Source organism: Lutra lutra, chromosome 16, assembly GCF_902655055.1.
Source record: "Lutra lutra chromosome 16, mLutLut1.2, whole genome shotgun sequence".
Classification (NCBI taxonomy): Eukaryota; Metazoa; Chordata; class Mammalia; order Carnivora; family Mustelidae; genus Lutra; species Lutra lutra.
The window spans coordinates 2361817-2388151 of record NC_062293.1 but is presented as its reverse complement, the minus strand read 5'-3'; the positions used below and the strand labels follow the sequence as shown (position 1 = coordinate 2388151).

The following is a 26335-nucleotide window of genomic DNA, read 5'->3' as shown; positions in this document are numbered from 1 at the left end:
GTCGGAGACGGCTTGGGGCACCAGCACGGCTGGGACCCGCTGCTCTCAGAGACGGTCCTCCAGCGACGCCCGTGAGAGCGGAGTGGGCCGGCTCACGAGTCTGCGGCTGGCCGGGCTTCCCATCTGCCCGCGAGGCTTCTCTAACGGAAGCTCCTGGCTTCCACAGCAAGGACAGAGCTGGCCCTTGCAGAAAGGATCCTGGCCATCTCCCAGATGCGTCGGTACAGTTTTTTTCTTTCTTTAAAGGCTGATGGACCCAGAGAGACTTGCCCATCTTTGAACAGCCAGCTCGTTGCTCATTTGGGTGTTAAAGTCACGTGACAGGGCCGCATGCTGCTCTCGGGGGCTTTGCGGCTGAAATCTGGGGAAGGATGGTGGGTCCTGGGCGCTCCAGAGGAGCTGATGGGGACGCAGGGTCTCAGGCTCTTTCCCTGAGCAGTTCCAGGCGTGCGGGGGGGGGGGGGGGGGACGGAGGGCCTGGCGGCCCGGGCTGCAGGGGGCCTGCTGGCCCTCACAGATGTCTTCCGCACTGATTGGTTGTGGCAGCAGGGAGCTCAGCCGCAGGACGCGGTAATGAGCACAGTCAGCGGGCAATTCGCATCCGTTTCAGTTACTTGGTAGGTGAGCGGTAGGCCTGAAACCAGCCCCAAGGGACAGGGGACAAGGGGTGGGACTAGAAGGCAGTGGGCCGGTGCAGTGCTGGTGTGTGGTCTCTGCAGGCTGGGGTTGCTCGGGAACCCCAGAACCAGGGCACAGCTACCCAGAAGCTGCCCTCCTTGCAGGGTGTGGCCAGAGACCAGGACCCAGAGCCCCGGCCTGCCTCACCTGGTAGTGGGCCCAGCAGGCCTCCCAGATCCGCAGCGCCTCGGCCTCGGGGAACTCGCGCTTGAAGCACAGCAGCAGCCAGCGGTGGCAGAACAGCATCTGCAGGCCGTCCTCCCCCAGCGACACCAGGTGCTGATAGAAGCGCACGTGCGTCAGCCGCAGCAGCTCCCGAAGGTAGAGCTGGGGACAAGACCAGCACCGCTGAGCCCCCAGGCTCTGCCCAAGATGCCCCCTCCTCCCGAGGCCCTCCCACGGGCCCCCAGCCCGAGAAGCCCCCACCCCTGGCCCTGGGCCTCCCTTGGCTGCGTCTGCACCTGCCGAACATTATTCTGCTGTGGGAACCCAACTCCCCACCCCGTCTTGGCTCGTTGATCCCTGATTTCGGCGGGATCGGCTTCCTGGGGAGCGTGCTGCCCCGCCGCGGACGGGCAGGCTCCCCAGGCCTCAGACACCCCACAGGGCTGTTTCTGCCTTCCCCTCCTCCCAGGAAGGCGAGCAGATCACGCATGGAAACCCCCAACCACCTTCCCATCGCCAAGATCCACCATTCTCCAGAGCTGACTTCCAGCAGGGAGGGGGCATTTCTGAACCTGAGGGCACTTGTTTCGGGCATGTCAGGTCACCACCCAGGGTTGTGGGTGAGGGACAAGATCGAGGCTACTTATGGCAATGCCCAGTTCGGGCTGCTGACTTCCGAACCCTGGAGAAGACCAATCTCTGGCCGCTAATGAGTCACGGGGCCACGTGCCGCCCCGTGACCATCAGGGGCCAATTGAGTCTGACCCCATAATTACCTCCCCAGGTGCCGTGATAACCTGTCATCACGGGCCTGATGCAGAGAGGGCAGCCGGGGGTCGGGCGTGTGTGGGGGACCTGGGCAGGGTTCCGCGACTCTCAGGCCCCTCCCACACCAGGAGCCCATCATTCTCCCTGGAGACAGCCACGAGGATCCTTTCTGACTGGCCAGTGTGAGCACCCTGCGGCCCACCCCAGGGTCCAGACCACAAGTGTGGCTGGCCCCTCCCCTAGCCCACACGGCCGTCCCCTGGCCCTCCAAGCCACGCCTCCCAGATCCTGGCTCCCTGGTCCTCCGATCCCCTGCTGTGCTCGGCTCCCATTCACAGTCAGACCCCAGCTCCGCTCAGCTCCTTCCTCATCGCCCTGACATGGCCGGTCCCCAAAGCCCAGGACACACAGTATCACTGCCCCAGCCTGTGCTCGGCCAAGTCTGGGCACATCCCACGTGCGGTGGAGTCTGCCAGATCTACCTGCCTGACTTCCTGTCTCTGTCGGCTTCCCAGCCGGGGTTCCCTCTGGGACCACAGCCCAGTGCCGTCCACCCAGCACCCAGCAGGTGTTTGGAACACACAGGTGCTGCTGGAGTGCCGGGTAAGGGCTCCTGGCCCCACCCTACCAGCTCTGCCTGTCCCCCCACCTCCCCAACCCTCAGAGCTGCTGGGTCTTTCCTGTGAGGTGAGGCTGTGAGGAAGGGGTGATTGGGCCGGGCACTGCAGGGGAGGCCTAGGGCCTGGGTTGGGACGTGGCAACTGCCCAGGGGCCCTCAGGAGACCCTCCCGACCCTGCATCCTGTGTTGGACCCCTGCAGGGAGCAGCCCAGATGTCCCTGTGACTTGGGACTGAGGAGGAGCGCGCGTTCCTCCCAGGGAGCTGGATCTTCCCAGAGACCCATGGCTAAGCCCCCAGGCTCCAGTGGCAATGCCCACCCTGGCCTTTCTGCCTGTGGACCCACAGCGGCCACGACACACGCAGCCCCCAAGCTCTCTGGCGGCCAGGGCAGGAGGCGGCGTGCTCTCCCCACCCCGGCATGCTGTAACCCGCGTCCCCCAGCCTCACCAGCTGCTTCTCCATGTCCTCATCCCGAGGGCTGCTGACGAAGATCGTGTTCTGCATCAGACCCACAAAGCACCAGAAGGTGTCCGATTCGTCCAGGACCTCGGCCAGGATGGGCGCCACCAGGTCTGACATGCCCTGGAAGTAGCCGATGGCTGGATTATACACGGCGTAGTTCAGCAGGATCCTCCTAGGAGCGCAGGGCAGAGAGCAGGCAGTCAGCGAGAGCGGGGGGTCTTGACATGGCCCGCCCTTGCTGCCCTCTGGGTGGCCTGTCGCCCAGGCTGGAGACCCCAGGCTGCCAGGATAATTCCCCCTTCACCTTGATCTCAGGGCAAGGGAGGCAGCTCTGGGGACTGTCCTCAGAGTCTAGGGAAACAGAGGGGCCTATGGTAGCCGCTTGCCAGGCCCAGACCTCCAGAGCAGGGGAAAGAGGAACGGTGGGTCTGATTTTCTTAATGGTCACTGCCCGCCTGTGACAAAGGGCAGGCTGGCAGGGACATTTTTACGGGCTGCTAATGTTGTGCAGTCATTCACCAGGCCCCAGAACGTCAGAGATGCCCACCTCGGGCTCTGTGTGGTTTCATCGCTGGGAGGCCCGGAGGGAGGCTCACCCAGGGCTGGTGGGAGCCAAGCAAGCCAGACCTGGTGGAGGCCCAGGGGATGGGAGGCTTTGAGGGTCCCCTGGGGAGGGACTGGCCACACAACGTTGACAGATTTGCCGAAATAAAATAGCTCATGAACCTCTGCTTCTGGACCTGGAAGGCGGACTCCACGCCTGCTGCTAACCCGTTCCTTCGCAGGTGGCCGGCGGAGGGGGCCCGCGGGGTGAGGTGACCCAGAGTGGCAGGTAAGGAGGTGGAGGGGGGCGCAGGGCTGTCCTCCCGGCTGGGAGAAGCGCGCTGGCCAGGAAGGGGTACCTCATGCTCTCCACGTTCGGGTTGTCTTCGCCACGGAAGAACTGGTTGCTCCGATCCGTCCGCACCACGTCCTTGTCCACGGTGAACTGCACGTCGCGCCAGAAGGCTCTGTGCTCTTCCGGGGTCATGGAGAGCCTGGCGCAGAGGGCCTGGGGCTCAGCGAGCGGCACATGCATGCTCTGGGCAGGGCCCGCCCCGCCCACCCCTGCTCCTGATGGGGGCTGGGCTGCTGCCCCAGCAAACCCTGCGGCTCCCCACTAATTTGGGGGGGCACTGCCGGGGAGCGAAGCTGGCCACCGCCTGCCTACCCGGGCTCAGCCAGGCTGGGAGAGACCTCAGCCATTGGCTGGTGGGGGCACCCCCCATCAGCCCTGCCGCTGGTGTTCTCAGCGGGGCGTCACTGCCGAGCTCAGCCTGCTGGGACGAGCTCTCAGACCCTGACACGGAGCTCAGGAGAGCCACGGCCGAGCCCCAGGGATAATGACGGCTCTTATCCAAGCCTGTCAGCCCGTGCCTGGGACCCATCTTCCCGGGAAAGTCTGGGTCACGGAACATAATATCAATGCGGGATTGCACGCCAATCGCCTGGTTGGCTAACGCCCCCCGGGGGCGGCTGGCCTTGTTGCGGGGGGGCCTTACCTCTTCTGCTGGATCTCAGCGTACTCCCGACGCTTCTGCGCCCGCAGCGCCTCCCTCTCCTGCGACGTGGACTCGTGGTTGTAATACCGCAGCAGGAAAGGCCAGACCTCCCCCCGGATTGACACATCAATACCGCCGAAGAAAATGGCCTGCAGGAATCAGCGAAAGTTGGGGAGGGGCCAACACAGCGCGGCTCAAAGCACCCCCCAATCCCTGGAGATTTGTGTTTTGGGGGCTTTGCTGGGCCTGGGTGACAACGGATGCCTTGATTCAGGTCGCTGTGATTTGCACATGTTTGGAGGAAAAGTGGCAGCCCTCCATTCCCATACAGGACGCAGCCAGGCTCATTTCAATGTCAATGCCCACCCCGTGGGGCACTCCGATTAACGTGTTGTTCTCACGTCATGGCCTAATCCCGGTTTTGGAAGCGCCGCATTTTACCCCGAGCGGTCCTATGCAGCCGGACACCGGGTACCCCAAACCCGCTCCGGAGGGTTCCTTTTCAACACACGGAGCCTGGACTGCTTTACCGGCTGGGCCGGGCTCACACCGCGCCTCCCTGCCCGAGGGGACGGGCCCCAAGGAGGCGGCCCCGCTCCCGCACCCTCCCCCCCCCCCCCCGCCCCCGCTCACCTTGCGCAGTTTGTACCCCTCCTCCACCTGGCCCAGCTCGTTCAGGTGCCGCAGCCAGGCCGCCACGTCCAGCCGCTTGTACATGCTCTCCTCGGGGTGCGTCTCGGACGACGGCAGTTTGGGGCGGCGGATGGAGAACTGCATGCACGTCTTTTCGTCGGCGACCTGGGGCCCGGACAGAAGCTCCGGGAGATAAGCACCCGGCAGGGGCAGGTCGCCCGAAGCCAGCCTGCTCTCCCCAGGCCGGAAAAGCCCCTCTTTCTCCCCAGAAAGGACGGGACCGCTCTCCCCACATACAAACCCCTAAACGGCAAGTGTAATTAGACGCAATTAAAATGAAAATACCCTCATCTTAACATCGGTTTCCCGGGTCGCTGGGCTCCTCCAGCCCCCTCCCACCGACCCACCCACCAGCCGACAGGCCACGGCCCCCCTGGCCGCCACCCCCACTCTCCCCGCGACCCCCGGCTGGCCGCAAAAAACGGAATTAATGCCTCGAACGGCCCAACTTCCCTCTGCCGGGAGGGCCTGCAGTAAATTACATGTGATTGGCCACAAACAAAGGGACCGCTGTTCCCCGAGCAGGGAGCCCGCCTGTCAGGTTGTCTCCACGGGCAGTCACGAATCCAGGGCAAGACTGCGGCTGACATTTAATTCAAAAATCAAAGGTTGCTCGATGTAGGGGAAAGCAAGCCACACTACAGTAATAAGGGGAGCCAGCAGGAGGCTCGGTGGGAAGGAAGGGGAGCTCCAAGTCGGCCCCTTTCTAATAAGCACCAACGGTCTCTCAAACAGATAATTAAAGAGTTCTTATCACATTTGTATGTAGATTGAGCAGGAAGCCTTGTCAAAACACGGTTTCTCGAGCGCAGAGCACTGACTTCACAAGGAGCCGGCGTCCTGCTCTACCAGCACCCCCAGTGACCAGCCACCCCCAGGGGCCCCCAGGGTCACGCCCCCCACCCAGAGAGGCTTCTGTGGGTGGGGGGAGCCCTGGACCCCCCGGTGGGCTTGAAGGGCAGGGGGTGGGTCTGGCGGGGGTGTGTGGAGTCGGGGGTGGGGCCTCTCCATACCCCTCCCCCAGGCAGCGCCCTTGGCCTCCCCCACCCCGCTACCTGGTCCTTGAGGTGCGTCTCCGAGCAGTACTTCCAGCGCTGAAACACGTCGGACAGCTTGTCCAGGCCGCCGTGGTGGAAGTGGAAAACCTTGTACTGGCTCTCCCGGCTGGCGACCACCAGCTGGCCACTGGTGCAGGCCTCATCACTGGGCCGCCGCGCGGGGGGAGGGGAACAGAGCAATGAATATGCGGACGCAGGCTTTTATTTCCCAGGATAATCAGAGGTCTCTGTCACTGACCCCAGAGGCAGGACACATGAGGGCCCCTGGAGTTTGGCCGCTGACGGCGGGGGGCGGGCAGCACGGCACCGCACAGAACCCACCACCACCACCCCCTTGGCTGAAGGAGGAAAATAACCCTGTCCTGGGGACTCCTGTCCTCGCTCCCTGGACAGCTGCCTGAGAGGCCTTGCATCTGACACCCCCCCATATGCTCCCTCCTCTCGGGGAGATCCAGGGGGGATGGCATTTGTGGAATCCGATTTTTTGAACCCAGGTGGGATGGGCACTGAGAGAGCCTCCTCCATCAGTCTGGGCTGGACTCCTCTCACTCCGGGAGAATCGTCCAGGGAAACTCACTGCACACCCAGCCCAACCTCGCCTGCCCTTCCATAAACGGGACCCTCCAGGGACACGCCTGCTTGGAGCAGGTCTTCCACTGGGGCTATTCCGTGGCTGGGCCACTGGGCTTTTCAGAAGAGAACGGATGCGGCCACGAGACAGGACACGATTGGTTCACCCCCCATGAGAAAGGGGAGCCTCCCTCCGGAAAGCCACGGCCACATCCCGCACACACAGACTGAACTGCAGAGCCGGTCCGTGGGTGACTGGAAGCCGACCGCAGCTGCTCTCTGTGCGGCCCATCCGGCTGTTTCTCCAAGCCAGACTCTCAAGCCACAGCCGGCCACCGTCACCCTGAGGGCCGGAGGAAGAGTCTGGTAGCTGGCCCAACCCGGTTCCTGGGGGCAGGCATCCTGGGGTACCCCTGCCCTCCAGCCTAGTGATGTCGGGGAGGCCAACATTTGGGAAGACCCAAAGCCCTGCCTGCCAGGACCCCGGCACCACCAGCCGCCGTCCCGGAAGCGGCCCACAGAGGCTCTCACCTGAAGAAGAGGCGGAGGGAGCGCATCTGCCCCAGGTCCACGCGGAACACGCCGCAGATCTGCTCCAGGGCGCAGGCCCTCTGCGGCTCGTCCCAGCGTGGGGTCTGCAGGAGGCCGGGGCCGTCCGGGAACCGCAGCTGGGCGTCGGCACTGGAAGGGGAGCTGGTGGGGCAGGTCGCGGGGTGGCCACACGGTTCCCTGCCCACGCAGCCAAAGGCACAGGGCAGGGAGGGTGTGGGGAGACACTCAACCTGGGCACAGACGCGAACACACGCACAGAGGGGACCGGAGGCACCGTGCAGGTCGCAGGCCCTCTGCAGACGCCATGAGCCAAGGAATGAAGGAGGCCCGTTCCCGTGCGGAAGGAAAAGCGTGCTTGCAACCAAGGTGCACCCCACGTCAACCGAGGCGGTAAGCGGCCCTGATGGCAGACGAGGTCACTCCGACAAGCCCTCATTATGGGACCTGGGCAGGTCCCCAAGCCTCTTTGAGCCTTCGTGTCCCCGGGTGCAAAGTGGGGATAATCCCAGGGCCTTGTGCAGGATCCGGGGCAGCAGAGCACCAGGCACCCTGCTGTCCTGTGACCGCATTAGACAGCAGGGGCCTTCCATGCAAGTCCTGTGAAGTTCCCACTTTCCCCAAAAAATTCTGGTTCTGTTTATGGTTCAGTAGGAGAACATGAGGGCTACTGATGCTCATAACACGAATAATGAACAGTTATTAAACATTTAGTCTGGGCCTGGCCCTCATGTTCATTTAGTACGTATAATCCTCACAATAATCCTTCGAAATGAGTCATGTCATGACCCCCCCACCCTTGTACAGAAGAGGAACTGAGGCCCAGAGAGGTTAAGCAGCTTGCCCAAGGTCACACATCCAGCAGGTGGAGCAGCTGGGATCTGAACCCAGCTCTGTGGCCCATTTCCTCATCAGCAGATGCATTGTCTCTGAGTTCCAAGTTCAGCAACACAACCCCACCTATTCTGTTTTATTTATTTATTTGAGAGAGAGTGCGTGCCCTAGCAGGGGGAGGGGCAGAGGGAGAAGCAGACTCCCCGCCAAGCAGGGAGCCCCACGCAGGACTCGATCCCAGGATGCTGGGATCAGGACTTGAGCCGAAGACAGACATTTAACCAACCGAGCCACCCAGACGCCCTATTTTGTTGTTTGTTTGTTTTTTTAATTTAAAGTTCACAAATTTGTTCAAAACCCCAGTTGCAAAATATTCTCTTACACGGTTCAGCCCTACCATAGGTTAAATACCGTCTCTTGAGATTGGCCAGCAATACCTAGCAAATGCCCACGGAAACACCAGCAGAGCAAAGCGCGCATCAGTTCCAGGCCCCAACCCCAGCATCCTACAAAGATGTCACAGCGATTGCTTCATCCTGCTTCCCTGTTCTCGCCCAGAGCATAAGAGTGTCGGAGACAAGAAATCCCAGGGCACCTCTTCCCCCAGGAGGCACCCGGTCTCTCCTGGCAGTTCACACACAATCCCTCATAACTTGGAACTTCCTCAAAGATAAAGACCGGCTTTTTAGAACCTCTGCTGCTTCTAGAACAACAACGGTCCCGTGTAGGACACTCTTCTTTCCTCCCTGTCTCAGCAAGTGGGCCGAGCCGGATCCTACCATTTCCGTGGGGGCCCTGGGGCTTTCCAACGGGACGGATTCAGGTAGCTGGGTGGGTAGGGAGGTAGATGAGCTGATCCACTGTGGCCAGGGAGCAAACTCAGACCCAAAAAGGCTGAGGCAGTTGCTGCCTTCCAGAGTGGACCCTGACTGGGCTGCACTACACAGTCATTGTGTGCAAAACAAGGCCAGTCGCAGGCCTGAAGACAGCCCCCCACCACGCCACTCGTGCAGCATCTCATAATCTCCTTATTGAACAATGAGGCCCCAGCGGCTGGGAGATCGTGGGCTCCGCATGCTTCCCAGGCTGGCCGGCCCATCCCGGGCTCGCCTCCAAACCCGGCTGGAGGGAGGCCCCCAAAGAGGGGCGTTCTTCCCAGCCCCCTCCCCGGCCTCCCCACCACCACGCCACACCACGCAGCACCATCCTCCCAAACCTGTCCACCCTCCCGTACATGCTGCTGCGGCCGCTAACCCCGAGGGGCCCACCAGGCTTTCCAGAAAACAGAGCCAGGAAGGAGACTCAGTCTGGCAAGGGGGAGGTGTGTGAAAGACCCCCGCTCCACTGCCGGGGCCAGGAGCACAGCCTCCCTGGAGGGGAGGGGCCAGTTTCAAACCAGGAAAGGGCCCCAGAGAGAGGGTCTGCCACACACCTTCTGGGGCCAGCTTGTCTCCAGGCAGAAGGCTGCTACACCCTTTCCCGGGCTCCTCAGGGGGACATTATTTGCATTAATTCATTGATTGATCAATTAATTCAAGACTCTGTGCTGGGGACTGACCACTGGGGCGCCATCGACTTTACCGTTTCAGCTGACTCAAAAGGGTTAGGATGAAGAGGAACCAGAACGGATTTTAGAGGTTTGGCTATTCTAAAAATGTTAAAATCTGGCTCCAATGCCTCTTTGACCTTGAGACCCACAACAATTTTGGCGGTTTTCTCCTCCCCGCTCAAGCTTTACTCTGAAAAGAGACCCTTCCGATATATACCCCAGTCACCTGCTGCCGTGTAACAAATGACTCCGGAACTCAGCAACTTAAAAGACAACCCCGTCGTCTTTGCTCCCAGTTCTGGCTGGGGGCGGGGGGGCTGAGTCGGGCGCTCTGCTGGGCGCTCAGGCAGCTGTAGCAGGTGCGCGGAGGTGGGGGCGCGCTGAAGTGGCCTCTGTCCACAAGTTCTGGGGCTGTCGGCGGCGCTTCTCACCCCTCGTGGCGCCTCGCCACCTGTCCCCAGGCTTCCTTACGTGGCAGCCGGCGAGGCGAGGCAGCAGGCGCCGGGCATCCTGCGGCCAGGTCTGGACTCGCCTACGTCACTTACACCGCCTCCCATTGGCCAAAGCAACCGGTGGGCGGGCCGGAGGGCGGGGACACGCGCGGAGAATCCGACCCTGCGCCTGTGTTCAGCCTTGACCTTGCGCGGGGCTTTGCTTTTTTCGTTTCTCTTTCTGCATTTGGGTGAGATCCTCAGAAAACAACAAAAACTAAGAGATGCTACATTCCTTGGAGTTTGGCGCCTTCTGGCTCTATCTGGGACACATTTCTAACGTGCAGCATTTCGGGAGAGATTGCCTCAATCAGCCGTCCGCTTCATTTTCATGCACCACGCACAGTAATTTTATGAACAGCCCAAATTACACACGGCACATTTGAATATTCTTAAAACCAAACTGTTCTCCACGTGCAAATAGATAAAAAGATACAAACTGTGCTGATTTCCATTTCCCTAGATCTTACTTCCTTACTGTTGTTTTCCTCCGGCTTCAAAGTTCACAGACATTCAGCTGGAGCGTTCAAGGACCGTGTGTTCTCTGCCAGGACCATGCTGGGAGCCGGAGACACAGACGCCACCAAGACAGTCATTCCCTCATGGCAGTGGGTCTTGGTGGGGAACCAGATGTCACACTAGGTGACCGAGGTGGTCATACAGTCATGTGCTATACAGGCCCTACTCCATGGAGACCCAAGGCTTCCATCAACTTTGCTCTAGTTTGAACCTGTGGAGCCCAGGTGGTAGGGTATAGGGGATGGCAGCAGCGTGTGCGGGAGAGCAGACAGGTTTGGGAGGGTGGTGCTGCGTGATGTGGGGTGGTGGTGGGGAGGCCAGGGGAGGGGGCTGGGAAGAATGCCACCCTTTGGGGGCCCCTCATAATTTCCAAAACTTGGAAGCAAGCACACTGTCCTTCAGGAGGTGAATAAACAAACTTTAGCACATCCAGACAAGGGAATATTACTCAGCGCTAAAAAGAAACGAGCTACTGAGCCATGGAAAGACGTGGGGGAACCCTGAATGCATCTCACCAAGGGCAAGATGCCGGCCGGGAAATGCCACCGACTGTGTGAGTCCAACTACATGACATCCTGGAAAAAGCAGAACTACGGACACGGTTAAAGGATCGGTGGTTGTCAGGAGTTCAGGTGGGAGAAGGAGGAACAAGCAGAGCTGGAGGGTTTTTAGGGAGTGAACTTACAGACGGCCCTTGAGCAACACAGGTTTGAACTACACGGGTCTACTTCACGCGGGTTTTTTCCCCCATGAATTCAGTCTCGTACTCTAAGTATATTTTCTCTTCCTTATGATTTTCTTAATAACATTTTTTCTCTAGCTTGCTTTCCTGCAAGACTACAGTACATAATACATATACAAAATATGTGTTACTGGTTTTTTGTGATATTGGTAAGGCTTCTGATCAGCAGTAGGCTATTAGTAGTTAAGTTTTTGGAGAGTCAAAAGTTATATGGGGATTCTTGAGTGTGTGGGGGGTTGGCACTCCTAACTGCCACATTGTTCAAAGGTCAAGTGTACTCTGCATGATGCTATAATGTTAGATATATGTCACTATACATTTGTTAAAACCCACCGCATGTGCACCAAGAGTGAGCTCTCACGTAGACTACGGACTTGGGGTGATAATGATTTGTTGATGTTGGTTTATCAGTTGTAACAAATGTACCCTCTGGGGTGGGATGCTGACAACGAGGGAGGCTATGCACGTGTCAAAGCAAGAGGTGTACAGGAGATCACTCCATCTCAATTTTTGTATGAACCTAAAATTGCTCTAAAAAATAATATCCCTTAAAACAAAACAAAACAAAATAAGAAGAAGCCTAAGGAGGGGCGCCTGGGTGGCTCAGTGGGTTGAAGCCTCTGCCTTCGGCTCAGGTCATGATCTCAGGGTCCTGGGATCGACCCGCATCGGGCTCTCTGCTCAGCAGAGAACCTGCTTCCTCCTCTCTCTCTGCCTGCCTCTCTGCCTACTTGTAATCTCTGTCTATCAAATAAATAAATAAAATCTTTAAAAAAGAAGAAGCCTAAGGAGATACACACACACACACGACAAGGAGTCATAGTTTTAATAGGTAAAAATGTGTGTAAACTAAACCAAAACAAAAGAAAGTCCAACAGAAAAGTGGCAAAAGGACAAGAAAAAACAACTCACCAGAGAATAAATACAATAACCAATAAAATTTTCATGTGCAGGGTAATGAACTAAATGCAAATAAAAGAAGATACTATCTGGGGGGAGGTCAAGGTCCATGAAATTGGCAACAACCAAAAACTACAGAATGTGGTGTAGGTAAGGTTTTGGGAAAACAGACACTCTTACACAGGCAGGGGTGGGGAGGTGCTGTATATGGGTCAAATTTCTCTTTCTGGCAATTTAGAAATAGGATGCTAAAGGCTTAAAAATGTTTATGCATTTTGACCCTTTACCTTCATCTGTAGATATTGATCCTAAGAAAACAACCAGAGACGCCCCCACAAAAAAAGAATAAATACAGAAAAATCATTTGGCAAAAATCCAACACTTATTCATGACAAAACCCTTCAGCAATGTAGGCATACGAGGGAAACTCCTCAAGTTGACAAAGGTCATCTAGGTACATTCTACATACAGTTGACATCATACTCAATGACTGGAGACTGGATTGCTTCCCCCGTGGTCAGGACAAGGTTAGCACGCCTGTTTTCATCACTTCTGTTCAGTATGGCACTGGGGGCTCTAGCCTCTGCCTAAGGCAGGAAAAGAAACTAAAGGTATGAAGATCAGAAAAGAAGAAGTAAAACTGTTTCTGCGTGCAGATGACATAATTCTTTATGTGAAAAAAAACCCCATGAGATTTACAAGACAACTAATAGAACTAAGAAGTGAATTTAGCAAGATTGCAGGATTAAAGGTTAATATAGACAAATTAATTGCATTCTTAAAAACTTAGCAACAGGGGCGCCTGGGTGGCTCAGTGGGTTAAAGCCTCTGCCTTCGGCTCAGGTCATGATCCCAGGGTCCTGGGATCGAGCCCCACATCGGGCTCTCTGCTCAGCGGGGAGCCTGCTTCCTCCTCTCTCTCTCTGCCTGCCTCTCTGCCTGCTTGTGATCTCTCTCTGTCAAATAAATAAATAAAATCTTTAAAAAAAAAAACTTAGCAACAGATAATTGGCAAATATAATAAATAAAAAATTCAATTTATGGCACCCCCTCCAAAAAAAACCTCTATATAAAATACTTCAGAATAAGTCTAGCCAATGACATTTGATAACTCTACACTGAAAAACACAAATCTTGCTGAGAGAAATAAAGGAAATGTAAATAAATGGAAAGATATACCATGTCCATGGATTGAGACAGTTAATATTATTAAGCTGGTAATCTTAGCAAATCAATCTATTGATTCAACACAATCTCAATCAATATTCCAATTGGGTCCTTTGGCGGGGGAGGTAGAAATTGACAAACTGACTCTAAAATTCATATGGAAATGCAAAAGACTTAGAAAAACCAAAGTAATCACAAAAAAAATGATGAAAGTTGAAGGACGTATCTGATTTTGAGGCTGATTATAAACCTATAGTAATCAAGGCAGTCTGGCACTGGTGAAAACAAGGACTTTCAGAGCAAGGCACAGAGTAGAGAGTCCAGAAATAGACATATAAGATCACTTGATTATGGACAAAGATGCAATTCATGGAGAAAGGACAGTTCTTCTACAAATGGTGTTAGATCAGCTGGATAGCTGTCTGAAAAAATATTAACATTCCCCCCCTTCCTTCATGTCACACACAAATATTAACTCAAAACGGGTCCCAGACCCAGAGGTGATACCTAAATTTTTTTTTAAGATTTTATTTATTCATTTGACAATGAGAGACAGCACAAGAGAGGGAGCACAAGCAGGGGAGGTGGGAGAGGGAGAGGGAGAGGGAGAAGCAGGCCTTCCACAAGCAGGGAGCTCAACGCAGGGCTCGATCCCAGGACCCCGGGATCATGACCCAAGCCGAAGGCAGACCCTTCACCAACTGAGCCTCCCAGGCGCCCCAGTGATACCTAAAATTTAAAAACTGCCAGAAAAATCCATAAAAGATGACTTAGCCACCTCAGAAGAGGCCAAGGTTTCTTAGAACACAAAAAGCATAAGCCATCAAAGAAATACTAATAAACTGGAAAATTAAAAACTCTTTTCTTCAAAAATTCACCATTAAAGAAAAAAGAAGTGCAAGCCACAGCCTGGGAGAAGATATTCACAACACATATGCCCAATAAAACATATGTCCAGCCTATACATGAGAAGCTCCTAAAACTCAAAGAGTTAGTCATAGACTGTTTGGATATGATACCAAGGCAGGATCCACAAAAGAAAAAAACTGATAAACAAGACGCTACTAAAATGAAAAGTGTCTGCTCTTCGAAAGACACTGCTAAGGAAATAAGACGAGCCACGGACTGAGAAACGATGCTTGCAAAACACCTTCTCTGATAAAGGATCAGAGACACTTCCGAATAACGAGAAAACAAACACAATTTAAAAACAGGGAAATGATGTGAATCGTTTTATTTTAGAAATAGGCAAAAAAGGGGGGCAAATAAGCAAATGAAAAGGTACTTGACATCACTGGTCATTTTTTAAAAGTTTTATTTATTTAAGTAACCTGTATACCCAACCTGGGGCTCAGACTCATGACTCTAAGATTGAGAGTTACAAGGTTTCCCAACTGAGCCAGCCAGACGCCTGGTGACATGGTTGGCCAGGAGAGAAATGTAAATAGAAACCGTAATGTCACAGAAAGGACAACACACCTATGAGAAAGACCGAAGCACAACGGAGAAACGGTAGTAGAGACCGCCGGCCGGACGCAGAGCCATCAGCCTCGCACGTGGCCAGTGGGATTGCCAATGAGAAAGCCACCTTGGAAACACACATTTACCATACGACTCAGCAATCCCTCTCCTAGGTCTTTATCCAAGGGAAATGAACAATGCTTGTGGAAAAGTCTGTGTGTGCATGCTTAGAGCAGTTTTACTCTAAGCAGTGAACAGCTCCACAGGCAATGGTATGCCCCCACCATGGATACGAGTCAGCAATGAAAAGGAACAAACATGAGCACGTAAGAGGGTGAATCCCAAATGTACTGAGTGGAAAAAAGCTAGACTCAGAAGGTTATATCAAAAGATATTCAGCATCATTAGTGATCAGGGAAACGGAAATGAAAACCACAGTGAGATACACCCACACACCTGATAGAATGAACGAGACTGACCTCGACCACTCCGACTGCCGGTGAGGACTGGAAGCCCCCGGGATGCTCACACACAGCGCTGGTGGGAGGGCCACGTGGGACAAGCACTTTGGAAAGCTGTCCGGTGGGTTCTTCAAAAGTTCGACACCCACCCAACGACCTGGTCATTCTGTTCCCGGGTAGTTACCAAGACATGTAAAGACCTCTGTCCACAGGCAAGACTTCGTGTAAGCGCCGGGAGCAGCTTCATCTGTGGCGGCCAGAAACTGAGAAGACCCGGCAGGTGAAGAATAAACGAGCTAGGGTCTAGACCCACAGCGGACTAGGACTCGGCGACAGGAACGAAGGAACTCTCCACGCATTCACACGACAACGCAGCAGCATTGCCAAATCGTCGCGCTACGAGAAGGAACCCAGACGGGAGAAAGAGTACCCACTGCGTGACTCGTTATATACGATTCCAGGAAACGCAAACCCATCCACCGTGACAGAAGCTGCAGAGTCATTTTGGGGGGTAGGGGCTGGAGGAAGGGACGGATTACAAAGGGACACAAGGAAAATCTGGGGGTGATGGGGAAGTTCATTAACTCGATTGTGGTGACGGTTTTATTGGTGTGCGTGTGCGAGCACATGCGTGTGTGTGTGCAATCTCAGCAACTGTACACTTCAAATGTATACAATTTAATATATACAAATTATACTTCAATAAATTTTAAAAACCCACCAATATTCAACTCAAGGCTAATACTGAATTTCTAACAACAGGATAATATTTTAAAGATTTTGTTTCTTTTCTTTTCTTTTTTTAACGATTTTATTTATTTGTCAGAGAGAGCGCACAAGCAGGGGGAGCAGCAGGCAGAAGGAGAAGCAGGCTCCCCGCTGAGCAGGGAGCCTGAGGCAGGACTTGATCCTAGGACTCTGGGACCATGACTCAAGCCGAAGGCAGACGCCCAACCAAATGAGCCACCGGGCATCCCTATTTATTTATTTTACAGAGAAAGAGAGAGAGAGAGAGAGAGTGCATGAGCAGGGGGAGAGGCAGAGGGAGAGGGAGAAGCAGACTCCCTGCTGAGTGGGAAGCCCAGAGTGGAACTCGATCCCAGGACCCTGAGATCACGACCCGACCTGAAACCAAGAGTCCAACACTCAACTGACTGAGCCGCCCATGCGCCCCAGCAGGCGAATACTTTAATACATTGTAGCCCGTTAATGCGATACAATGCTGTGAAGCTGTTATAAAACACCTTATTTTACTTTTTAAAAGATTTTACTTATTTATGTGATAGAGGGAGAGACAGCGAGAGCAGGAGCACAAACAGTGGGGGGATGGGAGAGGGAGAAGCAGGCTCCCCGCTGAGCAGGAGCCCAATGCGGGGCTCCATCCCAGGACCCTGGGAGCATGACCTGAGCCGAAGGCAGAGGCTTAACGACTGAGCCACCCAGGTGTCCCTATAGAACATTTTACAGAAGTTTTTAAAGAACAAGGACAATGCTCACTGTCGTGTGACGTGAAGAACGTAGGATGAAGAAGGATGTGAACTAGAACAGACGGTTTTATAAATAAGATACAGTTATTGATACTTTGTATCTACACAATATATTATTGAAGTGGAAAATGGCCCCCAAATTATCACAATGATCATGTCCAGATGGCAGGATTATACATTTTTTTATCTTGTTTTCTATTTCATAAATTTCCAAAAGTAATACTGAATCATTCTGATAACTGAAAATAATAAGCTAATCTTGTGTACTTACAGCTTTTTTTTTGGTTTTTATTTATTTATTTTTAAAAAAAGATTATTTATTTATTTATTTATTTGAGAAAGAGAGAGAGAGAGGGAGAGAGAGAGAGAACATGAGAGAGGTCAGTGGGAGAAGCAGACTCCCTGCCGAGCAGGGAGCCCGATGCAAGGCTCCAGGACCACGACCTGAGCCGAAGAGAGTCGCCCAACCAACCGAGCCACCCAGGTGCCCCACTTTTTTTGTTTTTAAACAAGAAGCCTATTAATTAATGGTTTTTGTACTGAAAAGCCAATACGGATAATTTCATGAAGAAGAAAATGAAGGGGAAAAGTCGGGTGTAACTAACCGAACATCGTCGTGGTTACCATCTACCAGTGGCTTCCCAGGTGCTAATGGAAGGGGATATTATTGACGCCGTTTTATAGCTGAGGAGACTGAGGCCAGGAATGACCTGATTTCCAAATAAGATCATATTCTGAGGTTGAAGGTGGACGTGAATTTGGGGACATTACTCAACCCGCTCACCGCCTTTCCACCCCGTGAGGTCCGCTCTCCTGGCATTTGCTCACAGGGTCCCTCCCTGGGGGCTGCCTGCTCTGCCTCTTCCTTTCATTCTCCGAGGCTCCCAGCTTCGATGCCGTTTCATCCAGGCTACTTTCTTCGGATCCGTGGAGAAGCGCCTGGGCAGAGCGCCTGCCATGTGCCAGGTGGGCGATAGAGGAGGACTTCCCTTGTTTCTCGGGAAACCCTTAGAAGTTTATCACTCTCTTTTGTGTGTTTTGTCTTTGACTTTGCGTAAAGCCACTAGCTGATGCTCAAACCAGACAAAAACGTCCCAAGAACGTAACATTCTAGGCCCTTCTGAACACTCCTCATGAATACAGGCACGAAATTCTCAACAAATACTAGCAAACCCAATTCAACAACATTTAAAAAGGATTATGCACCATGACCAAGTGGGACTTACGCCAGGAATGCAAAGGTGGTTCGACGTAGGTTGGACGTAGGAAGAGCCATCGGTGTAATACGCCAGATTAACCGAATAAAAGACAAAAACCACACGATCTCAATAGCAGCACAGAAAACATTTGACAAAAATCCAACACCTTTTCATGATGAAACACGTAGCCAACTAAAAATAGAAGGGAACTTCCTCAAACTGATAAAAGGCAACAATGAAAAACCCACAGCCAACATTATACTCAGTGATGAAAGACTGAAAGCCTCCCCCTACGACCAGGAACAACACAGGATGTCCGCTCTCTCCTCTTCTAGTCATTGCTGCCGTGGAGGTTCTACTCAGGGCAATTAGGCAAGAGAGATAAAAGGCGTCCAGATTGGAAGGAAAGGAGTAAAAGTATCCCTATTCACAGATGACCTAATCTTGTACATGGACTATTCTTAGGAATTCCAACGCCCCCACACGAAATCTATTAGAACTAATGCACGAATTCCACAAAGTTGCAGGACGCAAGATCAATTTTTTTTTAAGATTTTACTTATTTATTTGACAGACAGAGATCACAAGCAGGCAGAGAGGCAGGCAGAGAGAGACTGGGGAAGCAGGCTCCCCGCTGAGCAGAGAGCCCGATGTGGGAATCGATCCCAGGACCCTGGGATCATGACCTGAGCCGAAGGCAGAGCCTCAACCCACTGAGCCACCCAGACGCGCCCGGCAAGATCAATTAAAACAAATTAATTGCATTTCTATGCAACAGCAATAAACAGTCTAAAGTGAAATTAAGAAAATGATCTCATTTACAACACACACACACATACACACACACAAAGTACAAAACTTGTACCCTAAAAACCACAAAACCATTGCTGAGACAAATCAGAGAAGACTTGAGGAATGGAAAGTCATCCCACATTCATGGGCCGGAAAACCTCGTATTCTTGAGACGGCTACGCTCCCCACATTGATCCCCAGATCCAGCACAACCGATCCAAATGCTGCATGTGGATGGGCCGATCCTAACACACATATGGAAATGCTGCGGGCCCAGAACAGACAAAACGACATTGAGGAAGAGGAACAGAGTTGGGGGGTGGGGGCTCGTGCTTCCCAATTCAAAAACTTACTACAGAGACACCTGGGTGGCTCCGTCCAGACTTTTGATTTCAGCTCAGGTTGTGATCTCAGGGTGGCGAGATGGAGCCCTATGTCGGGCTCTGGGCTGGGTGTGGGGCCTGCGTCAGATTCCCTCGCCCTCTCTCTGCCCCTTCCCTCCTCCCACCTTGCACACACACTCTCTCTCTAAGAAAAAATCAAAATGACTTACTACAAAGCTACAGTAATCGAGACTGAGTGATGCTGTTGGAAGGACAGACGTAGCGAACGGTGGAGAGTCCGGAAGGGAAACCCGTTTGTGTCTGATCAGCTGGTTCCCAGCAAGGTCAACACACCTCAGCGGGGGAAAGAAAGGTTTGTTGTTTGGTTTTTTTAAACAAATGGTATTGGGACAACTGGACATTTATGGGCAAAATAATTAAATTGGACCCCTACCTCACACCGTTTACAAACTGTAACTCAAAATGGACCAGAGACCGGAAGCTAAGAGCTGCAGCTCTAAAACTCTTAGAAGAAAATAGGCACAGATCCTCATGGCCTTGGAGCAGATCACGACTTCTTCAATACGAGCTCAAAAGCACATGCAACCAAGGACAGATACTTCAGACTTCGTAAACATGAAAGGTTTTTAACGCTTCAAAGGAAACTATCAAGAACGTGAAAAGATAACCTGCGGACTAGGAGAAAGTGTTTGCAAGTCGCGCGTCTGACGGGGACTCGAACCCAGGATGTACAAAAACACGCAGAATTCAACCATGAAGAGACGGTGACTCGGCTCAAACGTGGGTCTGTCTGAGCAGACGTCTCTGCGGCGGAGCCACACACACGGCACATGAAACGACACCCAGCGCCACGAGGCATCAGCGAAATGCAAATCAGAACCGTCACGAGGTACCAGCTGGCAGCCACGAGGCATCAGCGAAATGCAAATCAGAACCGTCACGAGGTACCAGCTGGCAGCCACGAGGACGGCCAGAACCAGAAAGATGCGTGACCTTAAGTGTTGAGAAGGACCCGGAGGCCCCAGAGCCCCCGTGGGAAACGGTCCGCTGGGTCTCGGAATTTAAACACGGAGTTGTCGCCCAGCAGTCCTGCTTCTGGACACATACTCCCCAAACTGAAAACATATGTCCACACGACGTGGACAGATTTAACTGCTACATCGCCCATAACAGCCCCGGACGGGGAGGGACCCAGAGGTCCGTCCCCTGACTGGGTCCATCCACAGGACGGGTGGTTACTCAGCCACGGGGAGGAACGAGGCGCGGACATCCGTGTCAACGCAGGTGAACCTTGAAAACAGGGAGACAAGCCAGTCACACAAGGCATGATTCCGTCTGGACGAAATACCCAGAGCCTGTTACGCTGTAGAGACAGAAAGATTTGTGGCTGCCAGAGGCCAAGAGAAGGGGGGGTTTAACTGCAGTGGGGACGGGGTTCCTTTGTGGGGTGATGGAGATACTCTGCCCTTGGTGGCGAGGGTGGTACAACCTCGTGGACGTATGGAATGCCAGCAGGTGGCGTGCTTTAAAGGGTGACTTCTGTGTTGTGTCACCGGTAGCGTGATAAGACGAAGCCACCAGGTCCCCGTTCTCCCCAGCCTGATCCACTCTGTAGTCTCCCAGCAAAGGGTCATGCACCCAGGCATGACCTCAAAAAATATTCGTTTATTCAACACAAAGTTCTTTGTGGGCACCCCCTCCCCGGTGCTGGGGGCAGCTAGGTGTGGCCCCCGCCGTGGGGGGCTTCGAGCTGGTGGAGAGCGTGGTGGCCAACACAGCAAGGAGCTGTGTCGGGGGCTGTTCTGGGGGCCCTGAGCCCAGGAGCAGGAGGGCAGGGGGGCTGGGGGCTGCCACTCCAGAGCAGGGGTCTTGGGGTCTCTGCAAGGCCCCAGATGAGGGGGAGGGGAAGAGCCAGCAGTCCTCGGCCCCGTCCTCCTGCGACACCGCACTGCCCCGGAACCCGAAATCCACACGCCCTCACCTTGTTGAGTCTAACTTCCCTCCTAGCGCAGGCACGAAAATGATCTCATATTGCAAATAATTTTACATGAAAAGACACTCCCTGTAAGTCTTTTATTGCTTAAAATTTGCAAGCAATAAATAAATTCACTCTTGTGGTTCAAAATTTTAAAAATCGTGCAGAGTTGGCAGTGGACGTGCCCTTCCCGACCCCTCCCCGCCCCGCCCCACGTACCCCCTAAGAAGTTGTCCTGGGCGGTTTGACAGAGCCTCCCAAGCCCCGCGCACATGCCTACATACAGCTGAAGGGCGCCGTTCACGTCATTTTGGGATAATGGCTCAGGCACAGTTAAAAAAGGACAGATAGCCTTTATCTTTTATTCAGCCCGACCTGCTGCAGTCCCGTCATGGCTCTTCTCTGCGACACTCAGCTTCACTCAAGGAGACTTGAGGAAGGGGCCCTGCCCACGGGCGGACGGGGAGGTCACAGGAAATCTCAGCCGCGCACGGGGGCCGGGACATGGCACAGACCGTGCACGGCTCTGGGAGGCGCAGAACAGTGCTGGGAGTATCCCCCAGGGCCGGGGAGGGGGGACATGCTGGCTGGTCTTAGGGGGTCTCCGGGTGAAGAGCAGAGCCTGACCAGGTGCAGGACGTGTGCGGGAAGAGAAGAAAGACAGAAGGGCAGGTCAGAGTCCCTCCGAGAAGGACCCCAGCATTGGTTTTAGAAACGGGTTGCCCCAAAGATCCGAAGGCGAGATCTCAAGCAAATGTGGATGCACTAAACGTGGTCCATCCACACAGCGGAATATTACTGGTTCTTAAAAAGGAAGGACGTTCTGACGTCTGCTACCGCGTGGATAGACCTTGAGGACCCTGAGTCAGTCACCCAAGGACAAAGAGTGCAGGATCCCCTTCCTTTGGGGTCCCAAGAGGAGTCAAATTCCTAGAAACAGAAAAAAATGGTGGGGGTGGGGGCTGGCGGAGGGGAAAAGGGAAGTCAGCGTTTAATGGGGACAGAGCTTCGGTTTGGGAAGATGATGTTCCGGAGGTGGACAGTGGTGGCCGCAGGACAGCGTCAACGTGCTCACTCGAACACCGTTACAGAGGTTCAAGTCACGTTATGGGTGTTTTTAAAAAGATTTATTTATTTCCTTGAGAGAGAGAGAGAGAGAGAGAGAGAGAGGGCATGAGTGGGAGGGGCAGAGGGAGAGGGAGAATCCGCAGTCACTGCACCGAGTACAGAGCCCAAGAAGGGGCTCGACCCCACGACCCTGAGATCATGACCTGAGCAGAAACCAAGAGCCGATGCAAAACCAACTGCGCCACCCAGATGCCCGTTATGTGTATTTTAGAAGACAGAGGAGGGGGAGGGGAAGGCGGAGGAGGAGGAGGAGGAGGAGGAGGAGGAGGAGGAGGAGGAGGAGGCCAGGGAGGAGGGGGAGAGGGAGGGGAAGAGGAGAACAGGTTACTGCTTTGGATCCTCTGTTTCCCCTCAGCTAACGTGTATTTTCTGGCCTTTCCTATCTTTCCTGCTCGAGTCTGCAGGATGCACGCCCAGATGGGCTGTGGGGCCGGGCGGCCGGGGAGCCTGGGGGAGCCTGGCAAACAGATGGGCGGGGCTGGGGCAGCTCTGCTCACCTGGGCTGTCCACGCAGCTGCTTTGCCTCACCCTGAGGATGATGACGTGTTTGTGAAACATGTTCGGGAACATTCAGAAAGTGGGTAGAAGGCTGGCCGTCCTGCTTTCAAAGTGTCTCTGTGTCCCCTCCCTTACTTGGCCCCGGGTCCCTCAGCTGAGCAGGGGTAGGAGTGGGAGGCCGCGTCCTCCCGGATGAGGGAAGGCCGTGGAAGAAGGCCACCACTTTAGGACGCGCCGTCCCCGTGCCGGCGGTGGCCCTGAGAGAGAGAAGGGGCTCGTTCCTGGCAGGGCCCACAAACACCCAGGAGATACCCCACCCCCCGCTGCGGTCCACACGGCTTCCCCTCCCCACTCCCTCCCGGCAGGGCTTCAGGTTCTGGGAAAGCAGGTTTTGCTCTACTCTCCTTTCCGATTCGGTAAAGGCCGTGTGAAGAAAACCCGCCTTCGGGCTTTGCGGGAGATGGAACCACCCGGCTCTGAGGTTCTGCCATCTGCCCGGTGGCAATGCCAGCCAAGCCCGCCCCGCACTGGGTGCCAGCTGGCAGCGAGGGGTGCCGGGGACCTGGCCTCCTGCGGGTTCCTGCTCGCCCGGCCCGGCAGCTCCACAAGCCCGCAGCCACCCCAGGCCGCAGCCAACAGCCCCAAACCTGCGCCGGCAGCCCAGGGACCGTGTCCCTGCAGTCCCAAGCACACACGCGGTTTCTGGGAAAGGACCACGGCGCAGGGCTGGGCTGTCACAGGGTCTGCCTGGCAAAGCCCCTGGGTTCCAGGGTAACACAGGCTTCTCTCGGTCACGGGGACGCTCGTCCTGGCGCTCCCAGCTTCTGCCTCTCCCGGTCAGGGTGCGGGGACGCCGCGCAGTGAGAGCCGCTGGCTGGCGGGCACTGGCTGGCGGCCCCACGGTGCTGGGCACCCCCGCGTGCGGCCCCGCTCCCTGGAAGTTAACGAGCCAGCGCCCGGGACAACCCGCAGCCTCCCGCACCCCAGCTCTTCCTTCCCAGACAAAGCTAAGAGGAGGAGATAAAATCATTGACAGGAACTCAGGGGTCTTGGTTCTAAAGGGTTACACAGGACCCTCCTGCTGCATCGTGGGCAGGCCCGCTTCTCAGATGTGGAAACTGAGGCCAGGGAGTCCTGGCCCCTGTTCCAGGCCACTGTGATCTGCAGCAGAAGACGCACCTTCCATCGTGGGTCAAGCATCGGGTGATTCTCACGTGGGGCTTTCAGATGGCCCAAAGTGTGGCCGGCTCAGTGGCTCGCACACACATGTGTTTACCAGAGCGTGAGCGAGTGCACCAGGCACGCGTGGGGCATGCCTACGTTCTTCCAGCCAAGGACAAGCTGAGGGGAAGGCCTCCCTCTTGCCGGTATAGTGCCTGGAGGACCTGGGACCAACCCTGGGTTGGCCTCGGTCCCCTCATCTGTAAAGCGTGCTGGGGGAGACCGCAGCACAGGGCTGCATGGACACTGCTCTTCCGTCCACTCATCAGTGTGGCTGCCAGGCCCACTGTCTGCGGTCCAGGCAGGACGCCCTCTGCCCTCCATGGGCCCTGCAACCCCGAATCGTCTCCTTCCCAGTCTGGGCTCCAGAGTGCTGGCTATGCCCGGCCCCCACTACCCCCAGCCCTTGGCCTCTGCGAGCGTGCCCCTCTCCGCACCTCTCTTCTTTCCAGGGAGCCCCGCCAAGCCCTCCATGAGTGAGCGATCGGGGAGGAAGGGGACTTCAGACAGAGACCTTTCCATCCCCCTTTCCCTGTACACTGACTGGGGATGGGGGTGGGGTCGCCAGGGCTGTGTCAGGAGGAGAGGCCGGGCCCAAGGGGTCTCTGACTCCCCTGACAGGGACCCGCCTTCCCGGAGTCCTCAGCCCTTCCCCGAGTCCCTTCCCGGCACATGCGCCTCCCTGGGACGTGTCCTGGCCCCCAGCAGGGACGGTGTCTGTGCCCAGTAGGGCCCAGCATGGGGGAGGATGTGGGCAGGTGACAAAGGAGGCCTCCCTGCCGGCCTCCTCCTCCCCATCTGTGCATCGGAGCGACGGAGCACACAGCGGATGGACCCCGAGAACCGAGACCCCGTCAGGCTCTCAGGCTCTGGCCGTTTCTAGAAGGTACACTAAGCCGACTATTCCAAGCAAAACCGAAGGCACGTCCGCCGTAATTGACACCACACACACGTGCACACAAACACACACGCACGCACACAGCGTGCGATCAATCCAGCCGCGGCGCTGGGCTCTGTCTGGTTTCCGCTGACCGCGGCAGCCATGGGGCCCGTGCGGGGGTGTGCTGGCAGAGCCCAGCCAGGCGGGGCACGGGGAGGACAGTCAATGTCCCCTCCCCAACGGCCAGCCAGGGCACTAGGCCTGGGTGACCGGCCCCTTGCACCGCCCGTGGGAGCCTGACAAGCTTTCCGGAGACCTCGCTGCCCCAGAGCACCCCAGGGACCCGTCCCCCCGGGCTAAGAGAGTCGTTTCTGATGTGACTGCAGATTTTCAGAGTGGAGGCCGGGCGGTCTGCTGCTCCGGTCTCTAGAACTTGCCGTGGCCAATCTGGCTCTCCCGCCCAGAGGGACTCGGGAGCCGCGGGCCGAGGGATGACAGGCCGAGCGGGGCATAAATCACAGGCCGGGCTCTGCTCGGAACCAGGAGGGCAGCGTCTCAGCCTGGCGACTACCTCCGTCTCTCTGTCCCTGACATCACGTGAGTGTGCAGGGCTAATTATGAAAGGCGTAAATCACGGGGAGGAAGGGTACAGGCACATTATTCAGGTTTATTACCAACACAGTTTAGGAAAAGATAACCAGGCCAGGCTTTGCTTCTTCTCTGCCGCTAGCCCAGGGGGAGCGGGGCTGGGCTGGCCAGGCCGCACGGCGCACGGCGCAGAACGTGCCAGTCCTCTGGCTGCTGTTTCTGTTCGCATGTTTTCCCGAGTTCAATAGAACGACGCCATCCGATTTCTAAGCAGAATTAAGAAAAATGCCATTTAGACTGCCCGGAGGCTTTCACGAGTTTCCGATTTCCCCGTGTCTGATGCACTACACTGTCACACAGGCAGACTCGGGATGTACGTGGGACAGCACGGGGCCGTCCCCACTTAACGTCATTATGCGGTATTATTCATGACGGGCTGGAGACACTGATGGCAGCCACCATTTGTTTTTCTCTTTCCCTTAAGGCATTTGCAAATACGCTTGGAGGCAAAAGGAACGCTGGGTACATCTAATAAATAAGGCGAAATAATTAATAGCCCCGGCAGTCTGGAGACCACGCCCGGCTGCTCCCACACCAGGCATTTGAGGACCTGGTGCTCAACTTCATTGCCAGCGGACTTCATCCTTGAAACAGACTTGACGGAGACAGTAAGAGGAAGGAGATCTCTCTGAACCCCAAAAGAACGAAAAGCAGAGATACACATTTTTTTTTCCCTCCCAGATTTTACAGGAATTAACACAGGAGAGCAAATGAGAGAGTTCCAGAGCCAAGTGCGCGCGTGAGCTGTGTGCCCTCAGCCCGCTCATGGTCACACTTGGGAAGTTGTGCATGCCCGAGGGAAATACAGAGGGGGACAGTTCTGGCAAGAGCCAGACCCTGGCAGAGGCCAGGCTCCGGGGGGCCACGCTGGCAAGACCCCTGGGCTGGCAGAGAAAGGCAGAGGATGTGCACCTGTGGCGGGACCCAGCTCCCA

General features: G+C 55.2%; 1 protein-coding gene across 7 annotated transcripts in view; it reads right to left on the bottom strand.

Moving 5' to 3' along the window:
- The window catches only part of TBC1D16 (TBC1 domain family member 16), a 72450-nt gene that overhangs the window by 7447 nt on the left and 38668 nt on the right, over positions 1 to 26335 (bottom strand). For 2 of the 7 annotated variants that reach the window (XM_047706473.1, XM_047706476.1), the window contains 7 exons: positions 7088 to 7249; positions 5984 to 6131; positions 4869 to 5036; positions 4236 to 4384; positions 3597 to 3731; positions 2680 to 2866; positions 826 to 1005 (listed from right to left, as the gene is read on the bottom strand). In XM_047706473.1, coding sequence (XP_047562429.1) covers positions 826 to 1005; positions 2680 to 2866; positions 3597 to 3731; positions 4236 to 4384; positions 4869 to 5036; positions 5984 to 6131; positions 7088 to 7249 — 1129 coding nt within the window. Of the gene's footprint in view, positions 1 to 825; positions 1006 to 2679; positions 2867 to 3596; positions 3732 to 4235; positions 4385 to 4868; positions 5037 to 5983; positions 6132 to 7087; positions 7286 to 22651; positions 22753 to 26335 lie in introns of those variants that run through there. The other 5 variants (XM_047706477.1, XM_047706471.1, XM_047706475.1 and 2 more) reach the window with 5 other exon arrangements.